At 43.5% G+C, this 17,394-nt stretch overlaps 1 protein-coding gene across 10 annotated transcripts in view; it reads right to left on the reverse strand.

The window, feature by feature from the left end:
* LOC119807936 (alpha-fetoprotein-like) overlaps positions 1 to 17,394 on the reverse strand; it is a 53,641-nt gene that overhangs the window by 24,041 nt on the left and 12,206 nt on the right. For all 10 annotated transcript variants that reach the window (XR_005284381.1, XM_038320215.1, XM_038320193.2 and 7 more), the window contains 6 exons: positions 16,531 to 16,660; positions 10,023 to 10,237; positions 8,402 to 8,534; positions 6,092 to 6,189; positions 2,345 to 2,483; positions 116 to 342 (listed from right to left, as the gene is read on the reverse strand). Coding sequence is in view for 9 of the 10 variants with exons in the window: in XM_038320215.1 (XP_038176143.1) it covers positions 116 to 342; positions 2,345 to 2,483; positions 6,092 to 6,189; positions 8,402 to 8,534; positions 10,023 to 10,237; positions 16,531 to 16,660 (942 nt within the window). In the remaining variant the exon portion in view is untranslated. The remainder of the gene's footprint in view (positions 1 to 115; positions 343 to 2,344; positions 2,484 to 6,091; positions 6,190 to 8,401; positions 8,535 to 10,022; positions 10,238 to 16,530; positions 16,661 to 17,394) is intronic.

Below are 17,394 nucleotides of genomic sequence, written 5' to 3' on the forward strand. Positions count from 1 at the left end.
AACAGAACGTTTAGTTGCTGTATTCGCTATGCAGAAGCCATATCAGTAGCTGCCTTAAATTTCTCCCAACCAGCCCCCTCGTTGGTTGCAAACACCAAAGTGAACACAGGCTTACTTTTGCTTTTCAATTTGGAGCTCCTCCTCCTGGGCTTGGCACAAGTCCTCTTTAAGGCTGATGACTTGGTCACAAGACAAAGGTGGAGGAATGTAAGTTCCGTCGACTCGCAGGTCATCAAAGCAGGGCTTCCTGAAGGCATAGGAGTCGTCGCAGCAGCGGCCCACTCCAGCGTTGACAGGCTTGGTGTCATGTCGTCGGCACAGAGCTCCAAGGATCAGCTTGGCCTTTTCCAGAGGAGAGTTAAAATGACTGCGGTGAGGTCAGGTTGCTGTCCTTTAGCCACGGACAATGAGATTCTATTTGCGCATGCCCGGGTTGGATGCGCACTACCTAGCACCACCTGGATTTCACTTTGGGGGGGTGGGTGGAAAGAAGGTTGTCAGCGTGGACTGAGCCACAGCTTGTGCTCCGACTCGTGTCCCTGTCGGGCTAAGGTGCCCTTGAGTCATCTCTATCAGGTGATAGACCAGCTTCAGCATGGGATTACAGCTTCTTAGTCCCACTCAACTCACCAATTCAGCAGCAAGCAGCAAGCCCACCCTACGGCCTATGTGACTCTATGTGCACATAGGGTGGGACTTCTCAACAAGCTCCAATCCAGTGTCTTCCAACATCGTGTAACAGACAGCTGCAACCGACTGCAGAACTAACACACAGCAGGTCTTCCACGGGTGTTCAAAAGCATGAGCACGGAGTCTGGTCCCGTCCGTGTTATCTCCCTCATTTTCTTGACCTCTTCTAGAATCTCTCCTTACCTTGCTCCTGCTCCAGTGCTCACTGTAGTGATGTGCAGCAGGCTGTGTTCCTGCCGCCCAGCTCCCGGCCGCCTGCCTAGCTTATGCCCCAAAATAACAACACACAAACTGTATTCATTTAAACACTGCCTGGCCCATTAGTTTCAGCCTCTTATTAGCTAATTCTCACATCTTGCTTTAACCCATATTTAGTAATGTGTGTAGCACCACAAGATGGTGTCTTACCGGGAAAGATTCAGCATGTCTGACCTGGCGGCTGGCTCCATGGCGTCTGTCTCAGAGAGGAGAGGCATGGCGATTTACTAACTTCCCTTCTTCCCAGCATTCTGTTCTGTCTACTCCACCTATCTAAATCCTGCCCTATCAAAAAGCCAAGGCAGTTTCTTTATTAACCAATGAGAGTCCTCCATCAGCTCACAGCATAAGTACTCAGCATAACACTGTCTGGAAACTCTGCCTGTGTGACTCTCTGAGTACCTAGCCACCCAAGTGACCTGTCACTCATGTTTGTGAGAATGAAGTTATCCAAACCATTCAACACAAACGTTGAATTATGAATTTGTCCATTTTAGAAGTAACAAGGCAACTTCCCCAAAGTAAAGTTCTAGGAACATACAAATCTAATCTGATGAACTCCCCAAGAAAAACATGATTCCATAACAAAAAATTTATAGTTAAAATGAAGGAAGTGCTAGATATTAACTTTTGATTTTTAATTCAAATAACTATGCTTTATTAGAAGAACGGTTATAGCAAGTTAGAATAAAGAATACAATCTACTGCGAGTATAGGAAAAATGAAATTAGCACTAAACAAGAATTCAGAAATGTTGAGGCCATGTGTCTTGAGAGTTCTAGAAGCTAAATCTCAGAGGCTGGAGCACCGAGCTGCTCAGGGACAGTCTCCATGGTGAAGCGGAAATGGTTACAACCATGCTTCAAGAGACCTTGAAGGAATTGTACTCAAGGCCATCCCTGCCCTTCTTTTCATCTCATGTGAACTAATCTCCCTATTTTAATTCAACCTCTCTAATATTTTGATTGAGGAAAAGGATAGGCTATTACTACAACCAATTGCCTCTAGCTCTGGGGCCACGTTGCTCCTTGTGAGTGAGCACACTTAGGCACAAACATACTACACATTACAAGTTCCACGAGCCTTAGTCAAGCATTTGCAGCATCTTTAAGGCTGTCCACAAAGTCAGTTTGGTCAACTTTAAAATCCAGGCAGTGGACTCTTGTAGGTGACCAGGGGAAAGTTTTGTGAAACTAATGACCCAGGCTTGAGAGGGGACAGTCCTCCCCTGTTGCTAATTAAAACAGTCGGCATGAGCTGCCTGGAAAGCGTCTCCCCTGAGGACTATTAATCCCCACTGGTAGGTCAGAAATATGCCCACAGAAATGAGGTTGATTCCTGGGGCCAGGAGAGAAGAACTTCAGACAGATGGTAGATATCTCAAGGGTGACCTTACCGCATCCTCCACACAGGCAGACTGCAGCTCATCGCTTAGTGGGCAGCATCTACTGGCAGCCGCTGCCATCTTCCTTGTGAATGCCACCAACTCCTGCACAGACAGCTGTGGGGCTTTCTTAGTATAAAGGATGGTAAGCCTAAAATGATAAGTCCTTCTTACTCATGGTAATATGCACACACACACACAGATATCCATCTACACCAGCGCTTCTCAACCTGTGGGTTGTGACCCTTTGGGGGGCTTCACAGGAGTTGCATATCAAATATTCACATTTTGATTCATACCAGTAGCAAAGTGACAGTTATGAAGTAGCAATGAAATAATTTTATGGTTGGAGGCCTGCTCTGGAATAATCCTTCTATATATTGTATAAATATATGTCGCTATGATTGGTTTAATAAACAAGCTGACTGACCAGTAGTTGAACAGGATAAAGTCAGGTGGGAAAGCCAAACTGAGAATGATGGGATGAGGAGGGGCAGAGTCAGGGGCATCACCAGTCAGATACAGAGGGAGCAGGAGTTGGACATGCCATGCTAATAAAGATATCGTCACATGGCAGAGAATAAATAAGGAATATGGGTTAACTTAAAATGAAAGAGCTAGTTAGTAATAAGCCTGAGCTATTGACTGAACATTTACAATTAATATAAGCCTGTGTAGTAGTTTGAAGTAGAAAACTCCACCTACAGGGCTCACCACAACATGAGAAACTGTATTAAAATGTTTCATCAATAGAAAGTTTGAGAACCACTGACTGACAGTTTCCCATGGTGTTCAACATTATCTCTGATATAAGAAGAACGAGGCATTGGACTAGGGTTAACAATCCCTTCTGCCGTCTTGATGGCTCAGAGGGTAACTTGACACAATTGTTGTTGTCCTCACACCCATGCCCTCCTCCATCCTAACCCATTTTTAGTGAACTAATCAGGGATACTTTCAAAGCTAAAAATCAGACCTAGAGTAAGCAGTTTCTGAGAGGAGCCAGGGACCATTTGACTCCTGTGAAGCAGCTCGCCTTCTTCAGGGACTCACACCCCAGTGAACAGGGGCAAACAAGTACTCTGTGTGTCCGGTGCAGAGAGCTGCCAGTGCTGTGAGCTAAGTCAGAACTTTAAAAAGGTTCAAGTCTCCCGCCGAAAACGAGGGAAGGAATTGCCTCTGCCTCCCTCTATTTTTCTTAGTGCGTTCACTTCAGAAAACCTGAGAAGGCTTCCTCCTCTCATTGAAGTGCACACAACACATATTTAAAAACTGATCTACATTTTTATCAACTTTATAAGTCAGCAATGTCTTCTTCAGAGACCAAGGATCTAGGGACAGGCAGTTCCCCCTTTCTCCCAGTTCTTGGCTGTGGGGAGAGCTTACCTTGGGGAAGAATTCTGTTGCAAGCTACAAAGGACCTCCTTGCTTAAAGATGTAAGAAGGGTTTTTGGGGTGGGGCAGGGCTGTTGATCTCTAGAGACATAGTGAATGAGAGCTAGGTAAACTGGCAGGTAAAGCTAGGGTGAGTTTTGGCAATCAGGCTGGTCAAATCATCTTGAGGGCTAGTCATTGTTCAGAATGAGTTCACCAGTTCCTGTGCGCAAAGGGTTGTGTCTGCTTAGCTGTGGCCAGGGAGTGGGACGACTTTCTGGTTTAATATTTATTCAATTAAGAAGAAACTAGTCTACTTCAATATTACCTTGACAAATTTTGTTTCTAATGTTTTTTTTTTTCCCTAACAGGACATAAAAGATCATAGTATCTTTCCCATTTAAGGAGGTCAGGCAGGGTTTCCTGAGGAAAGGTCTTCAGAACTGAGAAATGACAATGCCTCTAAATGAGCCAGGTGAAGGGCACAGGATGGGGGATTTGGGAAGCCATTGACTGTGAGGTTTGTTGTTGCTGTTGTTTCGTTGGTTTTGTTTTGTTTTTTGAGGGGGATTAGATATGAAATCAGTTTTGCATTGTTTTAAGGTAATGACTTCTTTGACAAGAATGCACTGGGGATTCACAAAGCAGAGTATTGCACTGTTTTAAAGTCATTCTGGCAACACAAGTAAAAGAAGATTGTTAGGGACCATAGTCCTAAAAGATGATAGCAGGAACCATAGTAGTCCTAAAAGATGATAGCAGGGACCATTGTCCTAAAGATGATAGCAGGGACCATTGTCCTAAAGATGATAGCAGGGACCATTGTCCTAAAGATGATAGCAGGGACCATTGTCCTAAAGATGATAGCAGGGACCATTGTCCTAAAGATGATAGCAGGGACCATTGTCCTAAAGATGATAGCAGGGACCATTGTCCTAAGGATGTTTGCAGAGAGCCTCACATCCTAACTATCTTGAGAACTGTTTGTTAACAGAACCTGCCTCACATCCTAACTACCTTGAGAACTGTTTGTTAACAGAACCTGCCTCACATCCTAACTATCTTGAAAACTGTTTGTTAACAGAACCTGCCTCACATCCTAACTATCTTGAGAACTGTTTGTTAAGGGAATCACAAAAAGGAATGTTTCTGCTTGCACAAGGAACACCAGGTTTGCTAGCTGGTGACCTTTGCTACCCCTACCCCCCACCCCAATCTGAGATCCTCATTCAAGGGTTATATAAGCTGTAACCATCACCCTAATAAATGAGACCTTGACAACAGAATCTTGCTTGGTCTCCTTCCTCTTCTCCAGCCCATGTTCTTTCAGGTTAGCGCCCCTTCAGAGGACCCTGAATAGCTGACCCTGCCGGCGGGGTCACAGAAGATGAGGTAACTTGGGATAGTAGTGTTGAAAACAGAGTGACATGAAGTGGTTTTGAAGAGAAAGACTGCAGACCGGCTTGTTCAAGACCACAAACAACTAGAATTAACTGCCGCATTGCTAGAAGAAAACACACATGGAAGAAGGAGAGTTTCTACAGCAGCCAGGGAGAATCTCAGGCCTGGGTTCTAAGTCTTCTGGAAGATTTTATCGCATTCTAAAGCTTGAGAGCCACAAATCTAATCTTCACAATGTGCATTAGCAACTGAACACAACATAACACAAAAGCACTGAGCCAAAAACCCCTCCTCAAAGAGCCAGGATACGATCTGTGATCCATTATTTTGGACATTTAATTTAAACTCAATATTATAAGATACTATATCAAACTGAACTTTTCTTAATACTTTGTTTCTAAACAGACCATTCTAGCAAGACCTCAGAAATTCCTCAAGTGGGCTTTATTTTTTGGTTACTTAATCTTAGATAAATAGGATTCGCCAGGCTCTCTGTACCCAAGGTGTTCGTATTCCCTTTGACAAATAACTAAGGTGTCCATCTTGGTCAACACACTAGCCTTGCCTGAAAAACCTGACTTGCGAGTGATAAGGAACCCTGGATTCTAATCTCTACTGCACCTTTGACTCTAAGTCACAGCCAAAGCCCCAAGGTAAGATGGTCAGGTGTGAGAGTTCATGGTGGCCCTGCAGGGCCTGCTTTGCTCCCTGACATCAGCAGCAGCTGGGGAACTGGGCTTGGAAGCAGGATGGAGGCTGCCTGTTGGGAACTGCCTGATGAGAACTGGGTGCCAGCGCATCAAACGCAGACAAGGGGGCGTGGTGTGCGGCAGCTGCCAAAGTTACATAGATAACTGTCGAATCAGCACAGGAGGCTAGTTAATGCTCAGCCGAAGAGTGGGTACAAATTCTGAGAAAATCTTAGCATGGGGATTAACCAATAGGCACTGACGAGGATGAGGACTGGCCACCAGAGGAGCATACCTGTCCTGGAAGTTACTGCCTCCTAACGTCCTGTGTAAGTCACAGTAAGTTTTCACACAGTCACGGCTTTCACGGACCACTCTTTGGAACATCTCTTTCTGAAAAACAGACATTGTGAATGTTTATCCAGGGTCACAACAATATGCCTTGAGATGGGATTACATTTTCCCTAATAGTTTAATAACAATATTTGGTTAACCAACTCTTTTTTTTTTTCCCAATTAGTGAGTTTGGGAAACTCAAAAACAATGGTTTGTTTTTTTTTTCTGAGAGAGAAATCATCATGTGATCTGTGGGAAACAAGTGAAACAGCAAGATTGAGTGTTTATCTTACTGTCATCTAGACTCACTTGCGGGCTTCAGTGCCAAATTCTATAACCATAAGGCAAATCAGTCATCAAGCCAGAAAGAGAAAGGAAGAGGTAGCATACAGATCTCTTTTACTGGTCAGTGTGTGTGTGTGTGTGTGTGTGTGTGTGTGTGTGTCCCAGCGTGTGTGTCCCAATGTGTGTGTGTATGTCTTAGTGTATGTATTCCAGTGTGTGTGTATCCCAGTGTGTGTGTGTGTATGTCCATTGGTTCATTTAATAATTAGGCTTATTAGCAGCATGCATACAATATAAGCATAAACTATATAGGTATAGAGATATCGAGGTGTGATAAGAAGTCCTGGTCTAATATAAACATTAACCGTCACAGCTATAAAACATGTCACAAATATATACTGAAAGGAACCAAATGGGATTTTCAGAGCTGAAAGTAAATCAAAGTGTTCTTGCACCATGGAATAGACTCCGGCGAGAAGGCATTAGTAACCCTGCAGACTCAGCTCTTGGACAGGAGCATACCCCTTCAGTAGCCTTATCCTGATAAGCTGTGTTTGGCATAGAGAAAATTCTCTCTGACTTGTAAGCGGGTGGCCTGGGCTATATTTTTATCCCTGTCTTTATTGCCGGTGGCCCATTAGACAATTCGCCTGACCTTCTGAACTTTAATCTTATCTACAGAAAGCGCTTAGAAACTGTGGCATTGCCTGTTTTCCCAGATTGATTCAGTTGGGTGCTATGGTAAGGCTGCCGGGTAGTGTAACCTCTGACCACCCACGCTCCTGCATGATGCCGCAGCTATAGACTCCTGTAGAAGCTGTCTTAGGGTTGTTTTTGATGTGATGAAGCCCCATGACAAAAGCAACTTGGGCAGGATAGGGTTTATCTGGTTTATGCTTCCACCTATTGATCATCAAGGAAGTCAGGACAGAAAGGCAGGAGCTAACACAGAGGTGATGGAGGGGTGCTGCTTACTGACTTGCTCCCCTTGACTTGCTCAGCCTGTTTTCTTATAAAACCCAGGACCACCAGCCTAGGGGTGGCCCCACACTCAAGGGGCCTGGCCTTCCACATCAGTCACTAACAAAGAAAATGCCCTACAGGCTTGCCTGCAGGCTGATCTTATGGAGGCATTTTCTCAATGGAGGCTTGCTCCTCTACGATGACTCTAGCTTGTGTCAAGTTGTCACAAAACTGTCCAGTAGAGTAGCCTGTGATTTCAAGCGGGCGTACCCTCATATAGCCTTCTCTCGAGAAACAGTAATACCTGCTGGACCTGCTTGAACTCAGCACCAAAAGATATATACCTTTGCTCTTCATTCCTTCCTTGTTAGTTTGTTCTTTAAGACAGGTTTTCTCACTGTAGCTGTGATTGTCCTGGAACTTACTCTAAAGACCAGGCTGCCCTTGAACTCAGAGAGATCCACCTTCCTTTGCCTCCCAAGTGGTGGGATTACAGGCATGCACCTATAACGCCCAGATAGTCCCTGCTTTGGGTAAAGCATCAATTAGAGTAACAAAAGTCAGAACTACGCAGCCTTGGTTGGTAATCCATGACTAACTATTAAAGTGAAAGCTTGTGGGAACTCTAGCTTTCTCATTAAAACACGTAACAAGAGATGCTGGCTGTGATCAGGCAGCTTGGTAGCTTGCAAGGGAAGCATCTTCCAAGACATGGGACCCAAGCAGGCTGTAGTGTCCTGCTACTGTGCCAAGCCGGCATCTACATTCACTTCAAAGAGGACACTGCAAGGTGTGGGGGCGGGAGGTGCCTCAGGAACCACTCTAAGGGACAGGTCACTATGGTGTGTGTGACAGTCTGGTTTAGGGAAGAATCCTGCCTGTTGCCTAGTGTTCGTAATTAGCAAAAGCATGCAAACTCATTTTACAAAAGAATGTGCTACTAACAGGACTGGAACTTTCACCATTTGGAACCACTAGTGAGAAACAGGCTTTAAAAAAAATAAATTAAAAAGGAATTTACCCCACGGCGGTGGCATTCCGAAGGGTTTCCTAACTTGCAGCATTCCTCCAGTAACTGTTTATATGTTGCAAATATTCGTAAAATCACTGGAACTGCCAACTCCAGGTGTCTTCTGGAATATTCGTAAAGGAACCTGTATTGTATAAGACATGTGAGAAGACAAAGCTTAAAACCCAGAGGCCGTGGATTTGTTTTGGTTTTTTGTTTTCTTTCTTTTTTTTTTTTTTTTCAAAAAGCCATAATGACCATGAAATCGAACTGACTTTAGAAGGCATTTAGAACCTTGGGAAGCTTTCAGAGGGGCTTTATAGCTGTGCTCTGAGATAAGAAAACAATAAAAATCATGTGATTTCCAAAGTCACATGGTAGTAAATGGCAGATTCAGAACTTGAACCTGAAACACTGGCGGGTTCTGGCTCAGCCTCTAGATACTTCTGCGTCAGGTCAATTTCAAGCATTTTATGGGATGACATATTTTCCAGTTACCTTTGGGATTATTTTGTTTTTTAAAAGGACCTTCCACTAATGTACTTTTGAGGCATTAAATCATCCCACTCTCCCCACACCCCTTTTTAAAAATCAGCTGTTAAGTCCAGTCATAATCTACACACTTATCTGGATCATCAAGAAAAAATAAAATGGGGTCTGGAGAGATGATTCCATGGTTAAGCTCATAACTCTGATATTGCTAGCTTCTGCAAGTGCAGTAAGAAACATGCACAATAATAATTTAAAAAGGAAAATAAAACTAGAATGTTTTCAAAAAACTTAGAGGATGAAAATGAGATCTTTGGTGCTTCCTCATCAGCTGCCTCAGTTTACCGTTGGAACACACTGCCTGGGAGATCAAGCCACTACACACACACAGCTTTTGAATCTCAAAGCGATTCAACTCACAAGTTCACATGCCTTTCACAACTGGGTCTAGTCTGACAGGCCCATTGATTTTTTCAATACCAAATGCAAGCTTAGGAATTTATATGAGTGGGTTCAGATAGTGGTATTTAATTTTATTAGCTAGTATCAGGCATAATTTGTAAAATATAAGTGAGGTCATCTAATGTTGAGGGAAACTCAATTCTCATGACTTCACAAGTGACTCTGGGGGCATTCTAATAGCACAATGTTGTCTTAATATAGTATATTGAAGTCGTTTTGTGGTAATGCAAAAATTAACATCTACTTCTGAATAGCCACTGATAATGTTAATATTCCAGCTCTTTAATGCTTAAATGGTATGTGCATTTGACAGTGTATATTAAATTATTTAGAATAAAAGTGCTAGCCAGGAATACCAATTTGATCCTCTTATTTATCCTCAAGTCCTTCATCCCAATGCTTGTGACACTTGGCTATCACTAGCCTCTTTATTTTAACCCTACACTAGTTGTCAATGTTTGAGAAGAAAGGAACATCTAGCTTCTCTTTCATGCATTGTTTCCAACCACCCGAACCCACATTCCCACTGGCATCAAGAGTGGAGATGAATAACTACTGGCAACTTCAGGCTCCGAAGAGCATCTCCTCTTGGCCATAGTGTTTGTCACTGGCCCCGTTTTCATTCATGTTTGCACCATCTCTCTCAACTGAATCCATAAACACCCGGGAGAAGCTGCCTCACTCTTGTAGAAAGTCATGCTGCTTGTCTCTGAATTGTTTGCATGCAGACTGGTCTTCGGTAAACTTTCTGAGTGCCAGGGATGTCAGGTTGGGCTTGTCATCATTTTCTGAGTTGATAATGCATTCCCCACGGAATGGTTCTGGCTGTTGACAACACTGGGCAAACTTGCTGGACAAGATAGCCTGGTTAGAGCAGGTATAGTTCATAAGCTGGTGCTGGGAGACACAAACAGGACAGTTATTATTTGATGTAGTTTCAACTTAGTCTGTTGCAATTAGAATGCCAGAGGAAAACTTGATACTATACACTGCTCTACGCCAGGCAAACAGAAAGGCCCAAGGAGACATTCATCATAACTTATTTTGGAAAGAGATACTTGTCTGTTTGACCTTACTTAGAGTCTCAAATATCTTCTCTTAAAAAGATAGAAGACAGATTGTATTAATGTCTCACTTTTAGTCCAAAAACCACAACCAGAGGGTTCTATTGTCTTTCTATTGCTGTTCTTATTGTAGGATCCCAGTCAGGGAAGCGTTGGTCCCAGAACCACATCATCCTCTGCCTGCTACCTGGTGTAGTCCATGTTGCTGTTCTGCTTACATATGTGCTTAAATGCACAGATAACTGCTTCTACGTGTGAATTAGGAACTCGAGACCTACTCAAAGAGTCCAACGATACAACCACAAGGGGTCATATTTAGAAAATCGTATGATTCTTCAGGAGAAATCAAAGAACTTGACAGTCTAGATAGGATGGAATTCACAGCGGTAGTCTTGAATGACTTGAGTCATTAAAGATAATTAGAAGGTAATGTGAAACAAGTGGAGACAAAGCCATCCTAGAGTATTTGGTTTTATAGGTATATAAAGTCTTAGAGGTTAGAAAGCATGACATGATTGGGAGAGGGTCATTTGAAAGCCATTGAGAGTATTACTTGAGGCTTGGCTACGCTAGGGGCTACTAACAGGTAGAAGTGAAAAGTTGTTTTAACAAAAGGGAGGGAAGTGAGGAGACAGGATCTAGGATTACTTGGGACAGTGGGAAACAGAATTCACTGAAACTTGTGGTCAGGGATAGGGACAGATGAGGACAGCGGCTGGAGAAAGAGACCAAAGAATTTCCTGGGGTGTTGAGAGTTCAGAACGACTTCAAGCGTCTATAAGACATTTACAGGGAGATTTGCTCTGAGCAGTAAGGGTACTCACAAAATCTAGAAAAAAAAAAATAACATGGAAATCTAAGAGTCAAATGGAAGCCAAATCATGGAGTCAATTTGAGACTCTGAGGATGTGTGTGCGCTGGTTAACTAGGAAGCCAGCATGCTCTCCGTGGCTCAGCACAATCAAGGCAGAGCTCCCTCCTCCTGTTAGGGAGGAAAGGTGAATCTCCTCCAGGGGGCAGTTCCAGGAAAGAAGAGCAGCTTTGTCACCATCTACCTGTGGCTTCTGGTGTTGCCTTATCATTAAACCTTACTGGGATGAGAGCATGGTGGGAGAGCAGGGGCTAGAGACTGAAGCATCAAGATTAACATAAACGAAACTAGTAAGACAGATAGGGAGCTCTTCTGCCTCTGGACTTCATCTAATAAACAGAGCATGCTGAGAAATGCTCATGGCATACAAAGGAGGACGAGATGGTGCTACAGAAATGTCCTAGAAAAGGTCATGACACTTAGGGGTGGTGGTGGAGGGAGGGGTTGGGGTGGGAGTAGGGCTGGAGAGAGGGGGTAGGGGTGAAGGGAGGGAGTGGGGTGGGAGTGGGGCTGGAGGGTGCTTTCTCCCTTACCTCTCTAGCCTGCTCCAATTCTCAGGAGTTTCTTCTCTTTTGGAATAAACAATCTCTACTGCCATTTCTAACTATGTATTCCTGGCACCGTTCTTTGCTGTGGGGCCCAGGAAACCAGACACTTCAACAAGTGTTCCCAGGCCACCATAGCCTTTGCTTTTAACAGGAGTGATTGTGCTGTCAGACAGAACCCGGGAGACAGCTCTAAGCTGGACCTCAAATGACTGGAATAACCCTTAGCTAGGACTTAGGCAAGTGGCCCCACCTCGTCTTCTGACAGGCAAGAACTACAATTCACATACAGTAATGGCCTAGACGGGAAGACAAGAGAAAGCCTTTGCTGGTGTTCTCAGACAGGCAGGAAACGCAATTCACATCCACAAATGGCCTAGACGGGAAGGGAAGAGAAGCCTTTGCTGGTTGACTCCCCAGCTCTGCCAAGGCACATGCAGACAGAGAGAGAACAGCTGAGAACAGGCTGCCTGGAAACTGAATTTCAAAAGGTACTAAGGAGAGGGAGAGGGAAGCCAGAGCAGGAGGTGGTGGTGCACACCTTTAATCCCAGCACTCAGGAGGCAGAGGCAGGAGGATCTCTATGAGTTTGAGGCCACCTGGTCTACAGAGTGAGTTCCAGGACAGTCAGGGCTACACGGAGAGACCCTGTCTCAAAAAACCAAAACTCTGTTGTTGTAGAGAAATAAATTAATGCTGTGGCTAGCAGCTAAATACAGTCCTTAAATTGCCACTTTCTGACTGCAAATTGGGGAAACTTTCTCACCTCCTTGTACCTCAATTTTCTAGTCTGCAAAATGGGTAATAAATAATACTTGGTAAGGCTGCAGAAAATAAATGGAATAATTGTCAGGAATAGAGTAGGTATTCTAAGAGTCAGATAAAATTGAAGGGTTAGTTTTGGTACTGGTCACCAGCCTTTAAAAAATTAGTGGTTTTAATTTTTAAATTTTAAAATTACTGCAGCAGTTGCCACATAGTCTAGACGGTTGTTCCTTCAGGTCTGCGGAGTCAGAGAGAAGCTGAGAGAAGCTTACTGAGTTCTAGTGATTGACATGAGAATATCACATTATAACATTATAGCAATATCGCATATTAAAGTTGGGAATAAACATTCTCCTTCCGGTCAGGGCAGAGCTGTGAATGAACACGGTGAAACATACTAAGCACTGTAAACAGTAGACAGAGCTTGTAGACAGGCAGCTCTACGGTGTGCAATACACAGATCTTTCCTCTGAGATGAAGGAGAAAGGAGCAAATAAGAGAGAAATCTACTAACACAGCATGCATGTGGGAGGCGGTAGATTAAAAAAATGTTTCGTTTGGAAGTATAATTCAGTGGGGGAGTCCCAGCTCAGGGGATGCAAGGCCCTGTGGTCAATCCTCAGCACCAGAAAGGAAAAAAAAATACTGTTCAAAATAAATAGCTGTGAACACAATTGCATTTAAAAGAGTGAGAATACCACCAAGCAGTCAACCAAAACATCTGTGATAGAAGCAACAGACAAAACTAAGAGGAAAATCAATATAATTAAAAGCATAAACCCAGCGAGTGAGTCCAAGAATTTGTTTTGGAGAAGGCCAATAAATTAAACCATCCCCTTTCAGAGCCAATTAATTAAAAAGAAGACCAAACACACAAGAAAAAGGGCATACAATTGCATAATTGATGGTGTTTTTATTTCAAACGATAACACCATCGAGAGCTCTATAACCCTAAATGAGAAAACGCTAATAAGTGAGATGTTTTGAAGAGGAATTTCATTAAATCCATGACAACATAAACAGCCAAGACTCAGTCTAAACACCGAGTTGGTGCATACTGAATCAATGCCACTCGGAGAAAGATGCAGGACTCCCTCTGGCCTCTCGCCACACCTATCAAGACATAGCCTCGCTTAGTGCCTGCCTCTATGTGAGGTGCCTTATTTAATACGAGCTGTTGTTTACTCAACACTGAACATATATCAGGGAGGAAACCCATCTACTGTGCACGATTCCATAAGACGCGTCATCTTGTACTTAAGACAGCGCTTCAGCGCTGTATCTGGAATAACCTTGAGCATCAGAATTACCAACAAAAGTGTTGCCATTAAGTGCACTGCATATAAAAAGAACGTTCGTTTATACTGTGAGAGCTGAAGCAAATACAGTACGGTGCCTTGTTGAGCCTCGTGAAGGTGTGGTATGTGCATTGGGCAGCTCAAATGTTCGGTTGTTCTCAGCGTGTGTTAGCATAGGAACAACCATGGAAGTGTTGTGAATATTGATTTGCATCTGGGTAAGCAGGTGAGTTCAGAATTACAGAATCCACGAGCAATGAGGTTTTGTGGGAAACACGCTGAGACTGACACACAGCAGAAGACACGGAGAAGCGTTCTGCTATTTTCTGTCTCTACCACAACCTCAGGGTTAACAGACAAGCTCAAATCCTCCCAGAACACATGACCTCAATCCTATCTGGAAAATATTCAAGGGCTAGATGGCTCAGTGGTTAAGACACTGGCTTCTTCTCCGGAGGATCAGGGTTTGTATTCCTAGTACCCACTTGGCAGCTCACGATCAATTGAAATTCCAATCCCAGTGACTCTGACCCTCTTCTAACCCTCTTGGGAGCTGGAGCATACATAATACACAGACATATAAGAGGAAAAACATGAAAGAAAAATAAATATTTTAAAGGTAGAAAATTAAATTTGTCTTTAGAAATGAGCATAAATGAATTCCTAAACTTTATAAGGCATATAGAAACAGTAATAGCTTGAATGTGGAAATTCGAATAGAAGCACATAAACAACACAAGTCCAAAAATACAGCAAAATGAGATTTGTAGAAGTGGTTAAGACGTAAGGACTATGTTTTCATTCTGTCTTTCTGGTGGGCATGTAGCGAGTTTGCGTGTACGGAGTGTGAACGTGTGAGTGCAGGTGCATGGGTTCCACGGTGCACGTGTGAAGGTCAGAGGGCAACCCTGAGTGTCAGCGCTAGCCTTCTATCTGGTTTGAAACAGGGCTTGTTAGTCACTGTTAGTCACTGCTGCATTAGCAGGGCTGACCTGAGAGTTTCTGGTAACTCTCCTGCCTCCAGCTCCCTTCTCACCGTGCGCACGCGGGGAATACAGATGTCTTAGCACCACATCCAGCTTTTTGTGAGTTCTAGTCCTCACACTTGTGCGACAAGTACTTCATTTGTAAAATCCATTGGCAAATAAGTCAAAAGATATAAAATCAAATGACCACCCAAAGATAAGCAAATAGTGCCTACATACTGATGTTCAGAACCCATCCAGACAAAAAACAAACACGCCAGACCTCCCTAAAGAGTAATAAAAAAAAAAAAAAAAACCTCTGTGGACACATAAACACTATCTTTGGCAAACCAGGAACCCCAGAGCTGTTTCCATTGCAATCTGAACTGGGACAGGGTTGCCAGAACAATTTACAGTTACTTGAAGTTGTTTATGAATACGAGACAATAAAATTAGGTAAGTGCAGATTGCTCTGGCTTGCCTGCTGCAGTCCATCCTGTAAGAGCAGCTGTCCTGCAGTCACTCCTTGGGTATGTTGACTGTTTATGTGTGAAGGAAAGGCTTTCTCAGATTTTATTTTGTCTGAACTGGGTTCTATCAGGGCCACATGTCCCTTTACTTTTCTACCAAATGTACCCACTCTTCAGTCAGAAAGGATCTGTCAGTCTACCGGAAGAGATGAAGCTCAGGAGGGGAGCACTTGCCTGACAGGCGCGAGGCCTTGGGTTCAATACAAAGAGGCAGCACCCCCAAAACATGCAAAAAAAAAGTGTTGTTCATGAGTCTGGCCATTAGCCAGTGTTCTAGGAATTGGGAGCGGCAGCTGCCGCTGTCCCTGAGTGGCAGAGCTGAGTGTAACACGGACAGTCACAATGACTACCGGAAGGTGTCACTTGGGCCTGCACTCTGTCCCAGCAGAGGTTACGTTTGAAGATTGGAAGTCTCGGGGATTCTCCTGTTCCCCCCTTTTAACTGTTATTTCCGTGTGTGTCTTCTAAGTTGTGCGTGAGGGGAACGGAAAAGGCTGGGAGTGGAGATCTTTGCCCACAGGCTTCTGAGCTTTCCTGTGAAACGACGCTTCAGCTCGTCCTGGAGTTCTGGTCCGTGGTGAGACCCAGTCCCCCTTCAGACTTGCAGACTTTGTTAAGAACATGACTCGGGACTTGGCTGGGGCCGTAGGAGGCATGGGCAGCCTCAGTTGGCTCCTTCCTTGGGACTTGGGGACTTTATATTTGGATCTAACACAGGTCTTTGTCCACTGCCCATGCCCTAGGTGTCGCACACCGCATTGACAGATTTCCTTTCCCAGGGACTGACTTCAGATGCAATTCTAGGCCTTATGCAGTTAGCAATGGAGAGTGGAATATAGTCCCAGTTTAGTTAAAGGCCAGTTCCAGAAACCTAACAGGTTAGAGGAATGTGGGAAATGACCAACGGGAAGGAGGAGACTCACCGCACTAGTTGGGGACATAAAGGAGATAGGAGGCATTCTATTGCTAAAAGGAAGAGGTCGTTACTTTTCTAGCTTTATTATTTACCACTGTACTGTTGCTTAAGAATTTTAAACTTTTTAAAGGCTAATATGGGAGAGGATGATAGAAAATATTAAAGCATTGCATATGTATAAAACTGTCAAAGAATAAACTTAATTAAAGAATTTTAATTATAAAGAGATGCCTTACCCTGCCCAGTGCACATGCCACTGTATTTCCTTCACAGCAGATCTCATGCAGATTTTTAATATCTGTGGTCAATTTGACAATTTCAGAAAAGTTAGCTTTAGGTTGCTTTTTAGTGAGCAGAATCAATTCTCTGTAAAGAAAATTAAGTCCATTGAAAGAGTTTTATTTTAAGATGAGAATAGCATTCTGCTTTTCATAATTATTCTATTTTTGAGATTATAATATAGTTATACCATTTCCTTCTTTCTTTTCTTCAATATTTTGAATTTCTATTTCAAGTAACACAAAGCGTCTAAACCAGCAAGGAGGTATTTTTTTTTTTTACTTCGGTTATAATACATAGACCCACACAAAGATCAAATCACAATAATGTCCAATACAGTAATCTTCATCATTTAAGGATCTGCTATCGACACCGAGCTGCTGAGACACTGAAACACACAACTTGATAAACCGAGAAACATGAGCACCCTCTCTCCCTGTGACATCAACCTCACCGCAAAGACAAACACATGAGGCACGGGGCTCCGTTGTGACTATTGACAAGTCTCTGGAGTTTCTCTGGAAATAAAATATCCCTGCTGTCCAGGAATCTCAGTGCTGCTATCACTCACTGGGGAAGATGGTGATAAGAAAAATTGCATGGGTCCAGGCTGGAGAGCATGTATTAAAGTCGTCTCCATCCTTGCTTTCAAGAGAAAAGAGGATATGATTGCCTCTAGTCTTTATGATAGAGGAAGATGCAGTTAGTCTCTCTCTCTCTCTCTCTCTCTCTCTCTCTCTCTCTCTCTCTCTCTCTCATCGTCATCATTATTATTTATTGTATACCCATTGGGCCTTGCACACACAATGTAGCCCAGAGTG

This window comes from Arvicola amphibius, chromosome 1 (genome assembly GCF_903992535.2).
Source record: "Arvicola amphibius chromosome 1, mArvAmp1.2, whole genome shotgun sequence".
NCBI classification, from domain to species: domain Eukaryota; kingdom Metazoa; phylum Chordata; class Mammalia; order Rodentia; family Cricetidae; genus Arvicola; species Arvicola amphibius.